The following is a 19,642-nucleotide window of genomic DNA, read 5'->3' on the forward strand; positions in this document are numbered from 1 at the left end:
TTAATTATTGTCTTGAAAATTTCATCTTGATATCTTGAGACGTTCTCGAGAAAATGTGATTTCGTGGTTCCAAAAATGTGTTTTTCGCTTGCTTACAGATAGATGACGTTCCGAGTTTATATGTTGAAAAAGTAAAGGCGTGATTATAGGAAAATGGTTTTCGGTCAGTCTTGATCAAGCGATACAACATACATACAGGCATGTTATATCAAAATGCTCCAAATGAAATTCTCTATCAGATGATATAAGTCGTGTTTCATAAATCATGGAAATAAAAAAGTTTTCTTCTTGCAAACGTTTTTCAAGTGATTTTTATCACATAAGCATGTATGTTGGCACAAAAATAACAGCAGAAAAGTTGTAGCTAACAATAAGCTGGGTATTGTACTTTTAATTTGATATCGATGCCATGAATCGTTCCGGAGATATTTAACTTAAACCAATTTTCTGTTTAATCGCCCCTTGGTTGTTTATATGAAACAAAATGACGTTATAACATATCATGATTTTTGGCGCTATGTAAAGAAAACTATCAAAGTTGCGTTTAACTGTCTGCTCGTTTAATCGGAATGATTCACAAACATACATAGTTTGATACACCAAATCATTCAGAAAAACAATCCCTATTTAACAGTATATATTTTTTGTCGCAAAACGAAAAGGCAAAAAAGTTTTCTTGTTAGCGAATTTTGTATAGTTGAATATCTGATACAAGTAGCCGAGTAAAAACAAAATAGGCAAACAAAAATTATACCTATCATATGATAAAATATTGTGGTGAAAATTTCATCTTGATATTACGAGAGGTTTTCGAGCAAATTGAGTTAAACCGATGTAATTTACTCTTTTCCCTCGCTTGTTTACATTGATAGAAATAACGTTCGAGAGCTGTAGATTTACAGTACATGTTTCGTGCTTTAAAAGTCAATTCGCTAACCTGCTCAACTTACGACCAACACATGAAACACATTTCAACATTTTATAAATGCAAACAAATGCAAGAAAACAAACGCGCATCAAATGAAAATGCATATAAACAGTTAAACACAGTCAAAACAGTCTAGTCAGTAAATAACATCCGAACCCATCCTGTAACCGTCGCCCTGCACATCCCACAATATTTTCCCAACATTAACACACAACATGTTTCACAGAATGTGTGTCCGCACTTTGTTAAAGTACAGTTTTTGTCGGAAATGTAACATATGGTACACAGTTTAAATTGTCGAATGGCATCTGCTCGAATAGCCTCTTCCATCAGCTCTTTTGCTCTACTGTCCACATCACGGTTTAACACGTTTGACAACGTGTGTAACTCGCGCTGGGCTTGCTCTGGAAATAGACAAGAAAACAATATAACCATATATTGAAACAGACCCCCCCCCCCGCTAATTTCCGGGCGTTTTATTTCTCTGACAATAAGGCATTTGATTCCTACATGAATAGATATAAAATTTACATTTCAATTTTTTGTATAAATAGCAGATGAATGCGTAACTGAGTCTACGAACGTTCGTTCGCAAAAAATGTCGTTGTATCAAAGACTTCAAACATTTAAAAACAGGCCTACACATTTCGGCGTGTCAAAGGAAAACCTGGCTAGCCAAGGGTTTATTTAAAAACCCTTGTGCAATGTACGACCCTATTTTTTACACCACTATTTTTAATTGCGTTCAATGCGTGTTTCGACAAGCGCACATTTCCATTTGAAACATGGACAAAGAAAATGTGAAATTTAGGCATCATTTTATTCACAAAGTTCAATATTTGGCAAACAAAACGAATAAGTAAACAAGCATTGTCAACGAACATACCTGCTTCGTACTGTCGAATTTCTTCATCCCAGTCCTCGGTCTGCGGAACAACGAACCTATTTTCTGTTGCAAGCACCACTCCGTTCCAGTCCTCGGTCTGCGAAACAACGAAATTTTCTGTTGCAAGCACCACTCTGTTCCAGTCATCGGTCTGCGGAACAACGAACCCTGCAAGGTTATTTGACATGGTTTGTTTAAAGTTTCAAATCACGATTCATAACCATAGCTGTTCGGGTCGCTTTATATATCCACAGACTTGCGAATGCCTAAGATGGTTAAGTCTTGACATTCTGAAAAACGCTGAAAAGCAAATGTCTCACGCGTGGCAGAAATTCATATGTGAAAAAAAGCACCACAAGTACTAAGTTGAACCGATTACATGTTTTGGAACATTTAAAGCGATTTAGGCCCTATTGTACTGTTATGTCGTTGCAATAAATTTCAAGCAGTTCGTTTATTGTTTTGCTATAGTTCTGCTTTATTCGATAAATTGCTAGTGAAATCACTTGATATCATACATCAAAATTTTCAAAATGAAAATCTCTCTATACGATTAAATAAGTCGTGTTTCACAAAATCACCAAAATAAAAAAAAAATCTGTCATATAAAACAAATTGAAAAGATTTTTTCTGTAAAAGCATATTTGTTGAAACAAAACTAGCAATAAAAAAGTTGTAGCTAACAATAAGCAGGGTATTGTAGTGTAAATTTTATATTGATTCCATGAGTCGTTTCGGAAAAATTTGACTTAAACATCGGTGTACGATATTTTATTCAAGGTTGTTTTTATGAAGCGAAATTACGTAGATACACTACACGTTATGAATTCAAGTGCGTTGTAGAAAAAACATTATCAGAGTTAAGTTCAGGTTTTTGCTGATAAATCGGCGTTTTAATGTGTGATTATTTAATCCACACAAAAATTTCATATTTGACGGTACACATTTTAAACAATGTATCGCAAAACGAAAAGGCGAAAAAGATTTCTTCATAAAGGGTTTATTTTCGATCAAAAACTCGCATTTTTGTCAAAGAATCATTAACAAAAGAATAAAACTTTCAAAACAATCATTGTGGAGCTTTTTTAGTTGAATATCATATTCAAACTTTGATCCCAACATCTGCAGAGGTTGTTGAGAAATTGACATTTAAACTTTTTCGCAAATACTCATCTATTGGTGGACTTTACTTTGAAATGACGTGAACACGATATATTTGCACTTGATTACCGCGCTGCACTGCAGTGTATTTCTCATGCAATGTTAAAAAAGTTTTACTCGCGAAAGATTATGATTTTAAAAATGTGTTTTTCACTGAACTTTTGCGTTGATATTTGATCACAGTACATTTCGCAAAAATATATATTAAATATTAGATCATATTCATAGTGTACTTGTGTAACGTTTGGTATATAAATAACGAACTATTTTGCAGTGTTACTTCGTGCTTAAGGTTCAAATGAAAATGTCGCTAAGATACATTTCATCAAAATCTTTCAGACATGCACTAAGTTCGGTGCGTTTCTCAAATATGAATGTCAATGCAGTGCATGTCGTGAAAAATTTGCTATTCATCGATTTTCTGGACTTTCTTATGTCAGCAAAGTTATGTCAGCTAGCTATATAGTGAAAACGCACCAACCCGTTGGGTATTTAAAGCGACTCGAACAGCTATTGTCATCATTCTTGATTTGAGACTCCAAGAGAGAACATTGACTCGAAATCATGCCGAAATACGCACACCGACTTCCAAAGTTCGAGGAGACAGATGCTCCTAGTGGCAGTGGCGAACCGACTGGCAATGGTAAGCGACATACTACAAGGCCATACACTCGACTAGAACAATCGGCGTCGATTGATTTCAAATCGTTTGGCTATCATCTCAACAGACTTGGAAGTCAGGTTACCGCGTTCGTTAACAGCAGCGACTTCGCTATGTCCAAAGAAGGTCGCGATGTCTGCAAAAAAATGGCATCGTGTCTACAGAGGGCTTCCTCTTATCAGAGAGAAGCGAGTGAACATTTGGTTGATGACCAAGAGCGCTATTTCAATGCAGAGTGGTCCAAACGCGAGAAAGCGCTTAAAGAGCAACATGAATGCGAAAGCGAAAGAATAATATCGCAGCTTCAATTCGAGAAGGAACAGGCTTTGATTTCGCAAAGAGGAGAACTTCAACTCGAGAAGGAAGAAGCTATTCGAGCGTTGAAAACGTGTACCATATGTTACGATGGCGAAAAAAACTGTACCTTGACGAAATGTTCGCATACTTTTTGCGAAGACTGCTGTCTGATGTTATTCGGGCAAACGTGCCCTATGTGCCGAATTGAGGTTACAGGATGGATGAAAATCCATTGGACTGATTAGATATGTATTGACTTTGTGCATATGCTTGTTTGTTGGTGATCATCGTAAAATAAAACGTTGAAATGCATTTCATGTGTTGGTCGTTGTTTAAGCAGTATAGATATAGTTTGATTCTACAGTAAAATAACGTTGCGCTCACAAACAACTTCATATCGAATAACGATGGATTAAAGTACTTGATCAGACAGTTTTCGACATAATGCTCGCTTGTAACAAATGCAATGACAACAGAAGTTTGATTTCAGAAATAAGTGGTTTTTACATCATTAGCTGACTTTCGAGTCTTATCACATAACTGAACATATCGTGATTTAACAATTTCAAGTTTATTCAAACCTTAATCATATGATTTATTTTCATAGAACCTAAATTGTGAAACAACTGAAAAGTATATTGTATGACAACATTGAGTCTTAATTGCAAGCAACACCAGCCAATGCCAAATCATGATGTAACAACCACAAAAAATCACAATTGTGATTATCTTGAAACTAAATATGAATTTATGACATCTTTCAATATCAACATTTTTCGCAATATGCAGCAAACTAAAGAAACAATAACAAACCTCAAACGTCTTCTATAAAAGCCAGTCTTTTTATTAAAACTCAATCATTCACTCTTGAGTAAGCAAAGCGAAATGGTGTCAAAACAACTTGCTGATGTTGGTTTTTGTTTGGATGATGAAAGTCATGCGTTATATCTCAACCCAAGTGAGCTTGACCAAACTTGTCAAAATGTGCACTCTCTTCTACAAATGACAGACGAAGAAGCTGGCAATCAGTTTAAATCGCGAGAAGACGAAGAAGCTGCGGATTTTTTGGCGCAGCTTGTACATAACAATTCCAACGACTCGTCAGGTTTGACTAGTAAAAAGGATTCGAATAAACGCAAAGCTATTGCCAATAATAACGGCCAAACTGTCAAAAAACCTAAAGGTTCGCGAACGTCAAAACAAGACCCAATGTCAACTGGAAACAAGCAGACTGACTTCGTAGAGCAGTATTTCATAAAACAAGAGAGACTAAAATCGTTGCACGGTAAAGCTCAGATACGAATCAACAATCTTAAAAAAGTATTGCTGACGCTAAAATCTGAAGAAAGTGCCATTGAAAATTCAAGCCAAAAATCTTCCCTTGGACATGCGACAGCGCATATTACGAATGTTATCGAAAGCATCTCAAGTGAACTACAGAGCAGTGGCGAAATCGACTCGTGTCGAATATGCAAAAATGAAGACAATCAAACAACAGTTATAAGCAAGACGTGCGGACACGGATTTTGCTGTATCAGCTGCATAATGAAGTATTTAGAATATGTCTACAACAAAAATTCTGGGCGACTTATTTGTTTGAAATGCAAACATCAGTACGATGAAAACGCCACATATCAAGTTGGCTCACGCTATGGCATTATTGGTTGATACATAGTATGAATAAATCATATTAAACATCTAATCTGTGTTTTGTTTTACATGCTTGAAATGAATGTTTTATGCTTACACGACTTCAGGCTCATATTGGCCTTAAAAAAGGAAAATTAAGGTCACGGGTATAAATAGCTAGTTTTTGACACAACACAATCATTCTTCCTTGAGATTTCAAAGCGACATGGCGCTCTCCAAACAGCTTACCAATGCTGGTGTTCGTGTAGATGATGAAACTCATCCATTGCATTCAACACCCAGTGAGATGATACGAAAGCATCCAATTTTGTACTCACTTCTCACAATGACTGACGAAGAAATTAAAACAGAATATCGTTCGCGAGAAAACGATGCAGCAGCTAATTTCATTGCTCAGCCATCACAGCAATGTTCCAACGACTCAACAGGTTCAACTAGTACAACGACATCGAATAAACGAAAAGCTATTGCTAATTCTGACGGTCAAACTGTCAAAAAACCAAAACGAAACGCAAAACAGGACGCTATTTCAACTGAAAAGAAGCATGAAGACTTTTTCGAAGAGTATTTAAAAAAACAAGAGATACTAAAATCGTCGCACGGCAAAGCTCAGATAAAAATCGACAGTCTCAATAAGGCGCTAAGGTACGTTAAATCTGTACCAATTGATGAGCCGAGGTTAACATCGTGCGTAACAACTGCAGCTACAAACATTTCCAATGCAATTGATTTGATTATTTCAAACCATCTAAAAAGCAGCAGCAAAATCGACTACTGCAGACTATGCAAACTTGAAAGCAATCCACCTAGAGTGTTCAGCAAGAAGTGTGGGCACGGGTTTTGTTGTCTAAATTGCTTTCCAAAGTACATGGAATTTGTAAGTGCTAACACTGGTGAACAAATTGTTTGTTTGAAATGCAAAATACCATATGATTGTCACACTGGTTGTTTTGGACCAGGTTATGTCATTTTTGGCTAGCAATGTATCAATAAAATCTATGTTACACCTTACATTTGTGTTTTTGTGTTATATGATTATACATAGAGTTGTGAGTGAAAGAATCTGAAAATACTGAAAACTGCCATTTCACACAATCAGACAAGTAGAAGGTTGTGCTTGCTAGCAGTAATAGGCTCTCGGAATGGCAATCTCTTTTTGAACCAGACCAGTTATGTAAGCCGAGTATGAAAATTCTCATCTTCTTATTCATATAGACGACTAAAACAAATCTGCACAAAAAATTGACTTGTGGTTGTGCTTGCAAGGTCACACACACACTGTAATATGCGCTCGGAATGGCAATCTCTTTTTGTATGAGACCAGTTATGTAAGCCGAGTATCAAAATTATTGTATTCTTAATCATATAGACGACTAAAACAAATCTGCACAAAAAATTGACTTGTGGTTGTGCTTGCTAGCTCAAGCAGACACTGTAAATTGCATTCAGTGATTTCTCAAATCATATCAGAGCTAGGACTTGAACCTAGATTTCCTTCTGCGAAAGAAGGCGTTCTTCATTGAACCACTCTGAGAATATGAACTGAACATCACTTCACACATAACACACACAATGAGTTTTGTGGACAGACATGAATGTGCTGACAGAAAACCATATTTTTCTAAATTGCATTTATATACTTTTTTTCTCATCATTTGCATCAGAAATCTTATGAGAGCCATGTATAAAAATTCTCATATTCTTATCCATATGCATGAATAAACCAAATCTGAACCAAAACATGGCTTGTGGTTGTGCTCGCTAGCTCAAGCAAACACTGTATGATGCGCTCAGTGAATCACAGTATCACGGCACAACAAACACACACAATGAGTTTTGTGGACAGACATGAATGTGCTGACAAAAAACCATATTTTTCTAAAAAGCATTTATATACTTTTTTTCTAAGCATTTGAATGAGACCAGTTATGAGAGCCATGTATCAAAATGTTCAAATATTCTCTTATGGACCTCAATAAAACAAATCTGAACCAAAACATGGCTTGTGGTTGTGCTTGCTAGCTCAAGCAGACACTGTTAGATGCGCTTTGTGAATGACTGAATCACTGCACAACAAACACACACAATGAGTTTTGTGGACAGACATGAATGTGCTGACAAAAAACCATATTTTTCTAAATAGCATTCATATACTTTTTTTTCATCCACTTTCATCTGAAATTGTTATGCGTGCTTGCTTGAAAAATTTGCAAATACATACACTATAGGCAATGATAATAAAAACTGACTCGGGACAGACTTACAAATGGGTTTGCTTGTTGATACACACATTTGTGTTGACTTGAAAGAAAGATTGTTGTGACCAAACATTCACATGTTGGCAAAAAGCAGAATTTGCATTTTGGTGTGTATATAGATTTTTTTGCAGTTTTAGACATCAAATATTTTTGTGAAGAAGACTTTGAAATGGGCAATTATGCATTCTATGGATAAAATATGAAAAGTGAGCCTACATAGAAATATGAAAACAAATCAGTGCACATGTTTTCTTCACATAAACTGTCATACTCAAATGTAAATTCTGGTAAGAAATTATTCAACATATGACAAATGTTTTACACAGTCAATACAACATGATAAAATATCTGTGTCCAATACAGTTACTGTACTGACCAACATGCAAAATTTTCATTTTTTGTGTTACTAACTTTTTTTAACTTGCAAAACCCACAAATGTTATGCCATTTTTGCTTCTAGATACTTACAAATCCATACCATAGGAACTTCTTAAAAAAAATAACTCAAACAGGCAACCATTGGGTTTTGCTTGTTGAAATTGAATCAAATATTGTTGTGACCTTGAACATTCACATGTTGGTAAAAGAAGCAGAATTTGTAGTTTTGTGTGTTAACAGATTCTATTTGCAGTTTTTGACAGAAATGGTACTTGCGGTATAGATTCAAAAATTGTTGAATATGTTTGATATGATTCAAAAATGAAAAAAACTGACCCTTGAAGTTTAATGACAAATATTCTGACAAATTAGTGCACATGTTTACTTTCACATAAAGTATCATATTGAAATGTAAGTTCTGGTGAGAAATTGTTCAACTTATGACAAATGTGACATTATTCAATCACAGTGTTAACAACACACAGTTACAAATAAATACTGATTGTTCATTCATTCTAGAAATCAACTTTGTATGGCAGATTTTGATGTGTACAAATAACATTCAAGTCAAAAAAGTCTGATGCAGCTAAGAAAACAAAACAACACAAATCAAGTTCTAAACTGACTTATTTTACATAAAACAGCAGTGATCACAATCATTTGAATAAAAGAACACATTTTGTTAAGAGCATTTAACTTTGGTACAAAAATCTACACAATATGATTTATCATGTACTTCATTTTTCTTTGTTTACATTTGAGATGTGTTGACATTTCAACAATACACGGTTTTGTCTATCATGAAACAAAAAATATATTTTGGTGGTACTTTCTTGTAATCGTAACCATGTTTTGACAAAATTCATCGTTTCTTGAACTCTCAATCCAAGAAAGAAAGCCTGAAAATGCCTCACATACATGTATCGATACTGTACATAGAACAACACCCATTTTTCGGAAGGTTCGGATGAAACTCATATCTTTGAACGTTGTATTTTTCCAAAAAGCAAAGTAAACTACAAACTTTTTGTCAAGCATGAATTAAAACTATCTTTTCTAGAACTAATGACACCGCATATTCCGCAAAATTCGGCTTGTTGATAAAAATACTCGTCGATGAAAACATAAAACACTTTGTTTACATACAATTGGGGCTTTTGTCGACTTTGTGAAATTTCATGTTCTGGGGAAGGGACATGCATTTCGAGTTTTATGCTGTTGAGTTGAATAACGGCATACTATAAAAGGGCGAATTGCTTGTGTTTGAATCATTTCGATTTTTGAAACCGAACGAACAACACGCATAATGAGTGACAGAAAAGCTTGCGAGCAATGGATGTCAGGTGTGGAGAAAAGTGGAGGTTTCCAGGCATGGTTAGAGAGGCAGAATAAGCATCGTGAGAATGAGTCGTTAGCTGGAAACAACAAAGCAGCTTGTAACAAATGGATTAAGAGCATGGGCGAAATGCTGCCAACTGTTTACGACACTACGTTAGTGATTGTGTGTCATACGTGCAAAAACTTTTTTTCGATGGTGAACTTTTGCCGTAGATGCGAGGCCCTCAGCTGTGTGTCATGTACGCGGATCGACGATCGCTGCGAATGGTGTGGCGAAATTCAGGGTTACGGCCAAAACAGAGAAGCGAGGCTTTTGCATCTGTGATGGACTGATCGAGTGGACTATGTGGGCTGATCTAGTGGACTATGTAAACTGTTGTACGTTGTTGTTGCGAAAGATTGAATGTTTGAAATATTGATTGTTGCAGAATAAAATCGTTTGAAACTACATATACATAGTTGTTTGTATTTGCTTTGATTAGAGTTGGATAATATAGTTTGAGAAAACATACGACACTGGGTTATATCAATAACTAACGCAATAGCGAAATCAAACATTCGTGCACACAATAGTACTTGTTTTTCAACTTTGCGTTTGGTAGTTGCATGAATAAGTATATGTTACTACAAGAACAAGAACAAAACAAATTAAACGGTTCATGATATTTATTTACAACACGATCATACAAAACATACTCATGTGTCTATCAATAGTCTTGTTCCTGGACCCACCATTCGCAAAAACTGGCAATGTGGTGAATGTTTATGGTGTTCCAAGAAAACATCGTCTGTAGATTTCCAATGATACAACACAATGCCACAACGAAAACATTTGCAACGGTCGTGTTGTCCCAAGTAGTACAACCCGCAAGAAGCAAGCTGGTATTTGTTTGGTTGTATTTGGGGAGACCAATGCTCAAACGTTTTCAGTCTGTCGATATAGTTGTTCATGAACATACTTGTTTCATTCGTGCAAAAAGCGTCGGTATCATCCATGATATGATATGATATTATATTACACATGCAATTGGTTATTTCAACATCTTTATACATTTTTTGTCTCAAAAATACTCTTGGTCAAACGTTACGAGTTTTGTTCTCTTGGCTTTTGAGCTCAACAAAATCCCATTAATGGTTTGAAGTCGTTTTGTGGGATCTTGGTGTGTCCAGCACAAATCATATTTCGGATTGATCAGAATAACCTCAATATCGACATAGTACACAATTTCCGTATCTGTCGCTTTCCAACATTGATCTCGCGTCGAAAATGTAAACTTCACATCTGGATAGAGATCCATGATGTACATTTCGACAGCTTTGTTCCACTTTTCAATATTCAAACGCAACATATGTCGAAAAAATCCCAAATCTTTGAGTTCAACGGCTAGCATTGTTTAGGTGTATAGAATCAATTTTCAAGTTACTACCTATATAACATTTTCTACCAAACAAACAAACACATGTTAACGTTTCAACAAGTTTATTCAATATTTTGCACATCGACAATTGACAGGCACGCAGTGACAGGTCCAGCATCGGTGCATTCGGTTTATACGTCGCTGTGTTATTTTGCCCACGCTGAGAAAGAATGGAGGACGTTTCGCCACCGCAATTTCAGCTTCCCAGTCTTCGGTTTTCGTTTTTGGAGTTACCACCCCGATGCTGGTATTTTCTGAAACAGAAAAAGCAAAAGTTAACAACTAAATGAACAATGCTTACAATAAAAACTGCTATGAAAACACAATATCTTATCAACACAACTTACTTTTCATCTCGGACTGGCTTATTTCTAAGTCCCAATTCTCAGTCTGTGGAACTTGAAATTTATTTGCTGGTACAGACATGTTGTCGCTTTGGTGTTTAAATCAAAAATGATTTGAATCAATAGTCATGTAGCGCATTTTATATTCAGCGACTGTTTGAGAACCACTAACCCAAAGTTGTTGTCACTTGTGTTCGTGTACAGAATATTGAGAATTTTGTTTGCAGTATTGTATTGACAAGAAACAAAGTTGTACTTTGTTTGCACCAAACGCTCAATTTCATCACGAAGTGTCGCTGAGTCATCTTGCTGCGAGACCTCAAGAATGCTTCTCATGCGAAATGAGTCAAGCTGTTTGTTCCAAAAATCAGTAGTGCATTTGGGTACGAGTGTTTGACCATAACGTTTGATTAGACACGAAGCCAGTTTGTCATGCGTATTCTTTGAAAATGTTAGTACTCCAATCATACTTAAGGCTTGTGTCAAGTAATAGCTCGTAGCTGCCATATCTTTGGTACATGTTCTTGAAAAATAAAGGTGACACTGATGAACCTCATTGCCGTAGTTATCTTCGTAATCGGTTTGTTCGCAAAGCAGAAAATCAAACCCATTGCTTTTAGAATCACTAAACCTGAGCTTCACAAACTGTATGAATTCAGATTTTGATTTATGAATGACAACTTGTTCTAAATCTGTTTGTGTGAAATTAACAGGCAAAACATGTTTTTCTTTGATAACAATGTAACACGATGAATCGAAACCAAAGTTTTGATTAATGTGTGTAGCTAGCAACTCGGGTTGGTTTGCTTTGATGAGTGTATTCAATTTGCTTTCGCCTTTCCTTTCGATGCAACGAGCCATTTCTGTTATTCAAATTCAACAATTTAGGTTTTTATCATGGAATTTGTAATACGACGACTTGTATAAATACTGCAACAAAAACTGAATGTGTCTCATTTACAATCTGACAACAGAAGCGACAACATGTCGGTCCAAACATTGTGCGAAAAATTCATTCGTGAGAAAAGAAATTTCAATGCGAATGGTCACCAAAAGAAGTACATGTTTAGCGTTACATGTCCTTTCACAGATGTCGAGGGACTGCGTTTTACGTCGATAACTAACAGTCCGTATGACTACTTGAACTACAAGCCAACGCTGGACCATGTGTTTCTCGATGAACCGACACTAGCTGCGTTTGAACGATATGTTGACTTGATGTTTTCTGTTGCCGATGAAAAGATTGATATGTGCTACTTCAAAATATTGAAAACATTAGTACCAGAACATTTCGCAACTCTAACCGAGCGCATAAAGAAGGGTAGATACATGCAGTCGAATCCCACGTTAAACTACAGACTGCCGATATGCATAATACCAGTGTTGGAGTTGCACGGAATCGAGGAGTTTAGCAAAGTCTATTCGGTGAAATCCACTTGCCTATCTTTGGAAAGGACACAGATACGATTGAAGCTGAACACCTACTTTCGAGCAGTCATGACATTACTCGATTGTTCGGAAAATGATATCGTGGAAATATTGGTGAAAAAAGGAGTGCTACCGAGTAAAAACTTTCAGCTTGTCAGTACACAGAAAGAGCTCACAATAGGTCTGAAAATTGTGAGAAGCTGTGGTGAAATATACGAAGCGTTGCAAACTGGCATCGAAATGAGAGAGATGAATGCTAACGTATACTCACTGCAACCAAAATATGGATATCCAAATACAAATTTGTGTCAGGCGTTAGAGGTTTTGTTTGTGATGCATCCTTTGTACCGCAAGCACATCAACAGTCTTCACATTGAAACGGAGCTGATCGATGGGGGAAAAGGTAGATTAGTCAATGCTATTCCTAATCGTAAACGCAAATTTGCTGAACATTCAAAGGATCAGTCCAGTCTCCCCAAAAAGATGCTTTGCAAAATTTGCAAAACAAATGACTTGCCTTGTTCTGATAAGAAGGCGTGTTCGGAGCAAAACGAGATAATCAGTATGCCGGTCGATTTGGCAGTCGTGAAAGAAGAAATCGTGGAAACGTTCACCCCAGAACAAGAGGTACAAGAAAACCCGATGCCCGTAAGCGATATGTTGCCCGAAGAAGACCCATGTAAAGTTTACTTCATCAATCAGTGTCAAAACGAAGAACACGAAGATATGCTCTCTCAAGCGGTTAGAACATGCATTCCCAACATTCACATCCCACCGAACTTTGTCGCATTTTGTGTGTCGAAGGAATTGCTGACAAACGGCCTCGTTTTGTACATTCCTGCAGATTTTGTGTTGTAGTCTGTTGTGTGCAAATTTTTTGTTATATAGCTATTACATGTGTTTTGTTAGATGAATGAAATAAAAACCAGCTATGTTGCGCTTCATACTATTTGTCTTGTTTGTGTCTCTATGTAGCTGTAACGATAACTGCTTCAAAAAATCGCCAGAGCGCGATCTGGGTATATACAATGGTGAATTCTCGATCGTTTCCTATGATGATGCGCTAGAAAAGTTACGCAAAATTGTATATATTCCTGAGAGAACGTACACAACGCAATATGATATTCTCGAGGCCATACGAAAAGTCATAAATCAAAATTTGGGCGTGAAAGACAATTATTTGACCCTTGATAATCACAGGGACAGGTTTTGTTTCCAAATCAAAGGCAAACTCTTTTTTATTTTGACCCCGAATATAGGTAGGATGCTAGCTACTGATTCTCTATGGCGATTCTTGGTACCAGACAATACATCTAATCATGTTGCAGACATCGAAAAACGCAGTAGCGATAATGATTTCGTTACATCGACAGTTTCAAACGAAATTGACACACACACAAACAGCGAAATGGAAAACACAACGCTTGCTTATATCCCCAACAATGGTTCGACAACCACAAAGGTTAACAAAAAAAGCACGCAAGCAACACTGAGAGTTGCACACGAAAATACCACTAAAACATTAAGTAAAAAACATAACACATCAGTTGTCAATGCCCTTAGCGATGGTTCAACAACCACAAAGGTTGAAGAAAATAGCGATCTTGGCACATCGATAGTTGCAAACGAAACTAGCACACAACAAAACTACAGTAAAATCCATAACATAACGAGTGGTAATATCACAAATAATGGCTCAACAACCACAAAGGCTAACGAAAATAGCGAAACAGGATCTGTCCTTGTTATAATCGAAGTTGTGTTTTGCATTCTAGCCGTGTTTGCAATCGTTCTTGGACTTATAGGATTTGTGTATAACGTTATAAAAAAAACACAGGAACTAAAATAAATATAAAACACACTTATACAAACGGATCTTGTCATTCTTGATGTTCTGAGCCAAGCATGCGGGCGTTTATCATTTTGTGTTTTTTCATTGTTGTCCGCGCAAACACAACAGTTCAAAGCGTTTCTTCTTACGGTTTACAAAACTGTTATTGCAATGTGTGTGATCCGACTAAAAGTATTGGTAAAATATATGATGGATCTTGCTACTTTATCAGTATTGAGCAACAGTTCAAAGTTGGAAACCAGTTTTCAACGCACGTCAATGTACGTAAAACTGTAAACAGTGCCGACTATAATGCATACGATGTGGTCATTTTTGGACAAAAAAACATTCATCTAAAAACGGTTTTCACTCAAGTAAGCAACGAATTTATTTTGAACAACATTCAAGGTTCTATCAAGATAGCGCTGTTCAACAACAAAGATAGGCCTGCTCAATGCGTTCATTTGTTCAAACGAAAATATTTGGGCATTTCATGCGAAACGGCTAACGTAGCCTTGTTAAAAGCGGATCGAGGAGAGTTTGTGACTGTGTCACCTTTCAATCCGCGTGCGTACAAGACATGTTCATTTGACGAAAACGCAGCAGCGTCGATCACATCACCTAAAACTTGTTTCGTGGTGAATGAAGATGGCCAGTGCTTACCAGCAGTGCTGCAAACAGAAGAAGAGTTGCAAAACGCTTTTGACTATCTGATTAACAGAACGCACGACCCGAAGGTGAATGCAATATCTCAAAATTTGATGTTCAAAATTGACAGTCTGAACGAAACGCTCGAATTAAACGATTACGCGATAGTCTATTCGCGAGTGTCATATGATGAGAACAATACGTGCTTGTATATCGACGTGAATGAAAAATCTATTTCGTATGAAGATTGTACAACAAAACGAACTCTGTGTCAGATTAGAATTCCTGGTATGGGACTGGATTCACCGAGTGACGATGATTCCAAAATAAACAGCTTTTGGGTCTTATTTATTGCACTAACATTTGTGGTTGTTTCTTTGGTTATAGTTATAGTTATTGCGTATGTGTTGCAAGGATTTCAATCTAGACGTTTACAAACTACTACAACAGTTCAAATAACAAGCGCCTAACTCGAGTATAAAAACCATTCACGCAAAGTCAGTAGTTGTCATAACGTAAAAAAATGTTCAGCTGTGAGTTTGTGGCTGCGATGGTAGCAAATTACTTGGAATGCAAGCAGTTTGAGGACTCAAATGACACTCTTTGTGACATCGTCGAATGTGTGATTTTGCTTGTAAATAGCACTGTTACGATGCATGTTCTTACAAAAGATGAACTGACCATAGCTTGTTTTGATGAAGACTATTTCGCCGAGTTGCTTGAACAAAAGCTGAACAATGGTTTGAGCTGGGATGTGTTTGTGACAGCATTTGTTTTGTTTGCGGCCGTCGTACGTGAAATATCGAATTACAACGCTGAAGGCTTCTACCACCTGAATAAACTACAGAACGTGTTCCGTAAATATAGACTTACTGACTGGGTTGCAAATCAACCTGGTAAATGGACATCGTTTGTACAGTATTGTAAGCGAGTTTGTTGAATAAAAAGTAGAAAACAGACAAATTTGTGTTAAGTTGTTTTATTCAGTATCGCATTCACATTCAACTTCACTTTCTATAGATGTCGATATGTTCGAAGCCAAATTTTCGAATAATTCATACTCATCGATAATGTCTTTGAGACCAATCATATCGATGATTTCTTTGCACATATCAGAACCATTGGTTTTAAGCAAACCGTGTTTCTTCTCAACCACACCATCGCGGTCAAAAATGTTGAAATATAGTTTTGTATCGTCTGGTCTGTCCATAACAAGCATCAAGTCGTCCTCGTCGTCATCTTCACCCAATCTTACATACACAGTCAAATGAACTGTTAGTCCAAAGCATGTGATTTTGACCTGATAATCGAATTCGGGTGTAGGTTCATAGTCCGGAGAAAACAATGCATATGGTTCAAATGTTTCAGATTTTGACATGCGAAACAATTTTACCCTAGGCTCCTCTGTGGATTTAATGCACATATGCTTTGATATAATCTCCCACAACTTGTTTGCAGCAAATTGAGATTGGATTTTCCATTTTCTTTTCTGAATACGTTTCTGCTCTGGTGTTTTCGAACGAGCATTGAAGCATATGCTTTGATAGTTTTCCATGTTCTGAAATGTGACCAATGTGGCAACGTTAAAAGCCAAAGTGAAATGGTTTGTGATATAGATCGTTACAAAATTTGCATATAAAAGCTCTGCACAAAAAGTAAGCTTCATTTCATTTGTTGATGTTTGCGACTATATTTCTTGGCATTTTGCTTATTCGATTCATCATCGAAGAACGAAACCCCGATTTTTGGGATCGCAAAAAGACTAAACTTGACAACAACAAGAAGCCATGATCGGTGTTACAATGCTTGCGATGATCTGTATTCAAGACTTACGATGGTGGTTTTCTGTTAGAAAAATACGAAAAGAATGCATACAGGTTATGAAAGAACTTCGTGAACGCTTTCAAGCAAATAGTTGCTGTGATTGCAAAGACTGCAAAAAACGTATGGCTCAACTTCACCTGGAAAAAGAGCAAGCAGTGAAAGACTCGCGTACTTGTATAATTTGCTGCAATGAAGAGAAAACCTTTGCCGTAGCACCATGCATGCACCTTTTCTGCGTACACTGTTGCTGGCACATGCATATATACGGGAACAAATGCGCTGTTTGTAGATCTGAAATATTTGATTGGAAGCGGATTCATTGGACTGATTAGTGTTATGACTTTTAGTGCATGCTTGTGTGTGTATTTGTTTGAATAGTATCGTCAAATAAAATGTTGAAATGCATTTTATGTTTTGGTTGTTAGTTTGGTAGAGAAGATGCAAGTATATTGACGTTTTGGGTTTTATCTTGCTGCGTGAAGAAAACAAACACGCGTGTTTACTGTTTTTGCTCTTTATTTTCAACATACAACAAACAAAATACGACATTTAGTTCATAACATTTTCTTCTCTGCGCTTTCGGCTCAAACTACGACTGAACACTTTTGTAAAGCTTCTCTTTCTAGTTCTCGACCGCTTTTCATCGTTTTCGCTAGGTTCGTTGACAGACATTGGTTTTTGGTTTTCCTTAGACTCGTTTTCTCGTCTTAACAATTCGTTATCATACGCGGTTTTGTTGTGAAATGTAAGAAGTTGTGGAATGCGTTTAAGAAACATCACCACTTCTGTCATGCCTAGGTGCTCAGCGAGTTCGATCATGTTTACCAGACTAGAGATTGACTGCCAATCCGAGTAATCTAGCGTGAGACCGTTACATTGGTACTCAGACAGGTTCATGAGAATTTCAAACACGTTCATCAATTCTTGAACACTGTACTTCGGCTGAATCTTGACATGATTTGTCTTAACGTTAGTGAACATTTTCACAATTGCTGCTGGGTATGATCTTTGTTCTTTGCCCACATAAAATACAACCCTGTCTTTGCTTTGTTTAAGCGACTGAATGAGCTTTGAAGAGATTTCAATACCAATATCGTACTTCAGTTTAGTGAACAAGCGATTAGTGGCTTCGGTGTCAGTGACACGATTAATATCTTTAATGTTTATGGTTGACATGGTTGTTGGTTGTGTGCGGGTTTAGCGTTTCTATAGAAAAAACTATCCTTAAATAGATTTTTATCTCAATTTTCCAAACCGTAATTTGTGATTGCATAGACAGTTAAACATCCACAAAAAGTCGTGTTTTTTCTTAAGCTGGGCATCACCTCCTATAGTGTTGATCATGACAAGAAAAACATAAACGCCTAGAAGCGAATAAGGACATAGTGACGTGTTTCTCGAATGTTTGTATGTATCGTAAATAAACTTGATGTATGTGGAATTGTTAACCGTACTTTCGTCAAACAGAGAGAAAAAATTGTAAGCTTTAAGTCGGTTGTATCCACAAATAGGATCGCCAAATACTGAATCAAAATGGCTTGTAATTTCGCTAGTTGTCAATTTTTTGAACAACGACATGCGTTCATCGTCTTTGAACTCATTGAGAACCATTGTGACACACGTTTGAATTCCACACCCGAGTTTTGAGTTCATTTCTACTAGCTTGCTTTCGAATATTCGTATTGGTTCTTCATATTCTGTTATGTATTGAAAAATGCATAGCGAGCATTCGTGGTGATGTCTAGAGTACATGGGTGAAAGCAAGTAGGTGTTTTGTGCTAACTGTTCGTCTTCGTCAACAATCAAAACCTCGTCGATATCCATTGATAAGGCAACAAATGTTTACAGTTCATTGATACAATTTATTTACAACATATACAAAAAATGTAACACACACAAGTCAACATAATCATACAATATTGCAACAACGTAGTCATTCGTCATCATCGCTCAATTCTAGATCACTGAGTATAGTCTTTTCCTTTTTCGGTTTCTTTGCAGCTTTCGTTTCACCAGATTTGCGCATTCTTTTAACAGCCAGACCGTTCATAATTTCCTTTTCATCATCGTTTAGCGTATCTGAGATTTCTGTATCGGAGATGTCGATATCGGCATATTTGCGTTTTTCCTCAACATTGGAAGATTTTATTCGCTCTATTAGCGCAAACATGTTTTCGTCTTCCCCAGAACCGAGTATTTTGTTAATCACATCAATTGGAATTCGATCGAAAACGTTAGAGCTCACAGTCTTCACAACATCGTCCTGCAGGTTTTTTGTTTTCTTGATGCCCTTTATCAGATTCTGCGTTCTTACTTTGAGGCTTTTGTACTGCGCTAGTTTGGCATCAATCTGTTTTAGTTTCTCTGAAAGTTCTTTTATTTTCAAATAATCGTTAGGCGACAAGAAGACACCTGACTCGACTTCAGAAACCAAATTCCTTTTCACGCCGTGATTGAGTACAGTGTTCGCAAACTGCTGTATTCGTTCTCGGTTGTTCGTTTTTATAGCATAGCTCGAGGTCAACATTGCTTGTGCCATCGTAGAAAGTGATTGCGAGTGTGCTTATTTTGTTAACTGCAGCTATATATATA

At 36.7% G+C, this 19,642-nt stretch overlaps 1 protein-coding gene and 1 long non-coding RNA gene across 2 annotated transcripts; both read right to left on the reverse strand.

Moving 5' to 3' along the window:
- Window positions 1-543: 543 nt before the first annotated feature.
- Window positions 544-2,056, reverse strand: LOC127873669 (polycomb group RING finger protein 6-like). Its single transcript, XM_052417591.1, has 2 exons — window positions 1,815-2,056; window positions 544-1,332 (listed from the first exon to the last, which is right to left on the reverse strand). The coding sequence occupies exons 1-2, from the start codon at window positions 1,999-2,001 to the stop codon at window positions 1,061-1,063; spliced, it is 459 nt and encodes a 152-aa protein (XP_052273551.1). The 5' UTR covers window positions 2,002-2,056; the 3' UTR covers window positions 544-1,060.
- Window positions 2,057-11,020: 8,964 nt separating this feature from the next.
- LOC127872041 (uncharacterized) lies at window positions 11,021-11,624 on the reverse strand. Its single transcript, XR_008045707.1, has 2 exons — window positions 11,323-11,624; window positions 11,021-11,229 (listed from the first exon to the last, which is right to left on the reverse strand). It is a non-coding gene; the product is annotated as an uncharacterized LOC127872041 (long non-coding RNA).
- Between the last annotated feature and the right edge of the window lie 8,018 nt (window positions 11,625-19,642).

This window comes from Dreissena polymorpha, chromosome 3, assembly GCF_020536995.1.
Source record: "Dreissena polymorpha isolate Duluth1 chromosome 3, UMN_Dpol_1.0, whole genome shotgun sequence".
NCBI lineage: Eukaryota > Metazoa > Mollusca > Bivalvia > Myida > Dreissenidae > Dreissena > Dreissena polymorpha.

Bases quoted from the DNA above. Each gene is read 5' to 3' on its own strand.
- LOC127873669 (XM_052417591.1), bottom strand. From the start codon at position 2,001: ATGTCAAATAACCTTGCAGGGTTCGTTGTTCCGCAGACCGATGACTGG. The intron at 1,333-1,814 runs GTATGTTCGTTG...GTCTATTTCCAG, and splicing joins AATTCGACAGTACGAAGCAG to AGCAAGCCCAGCGCGAGTTA.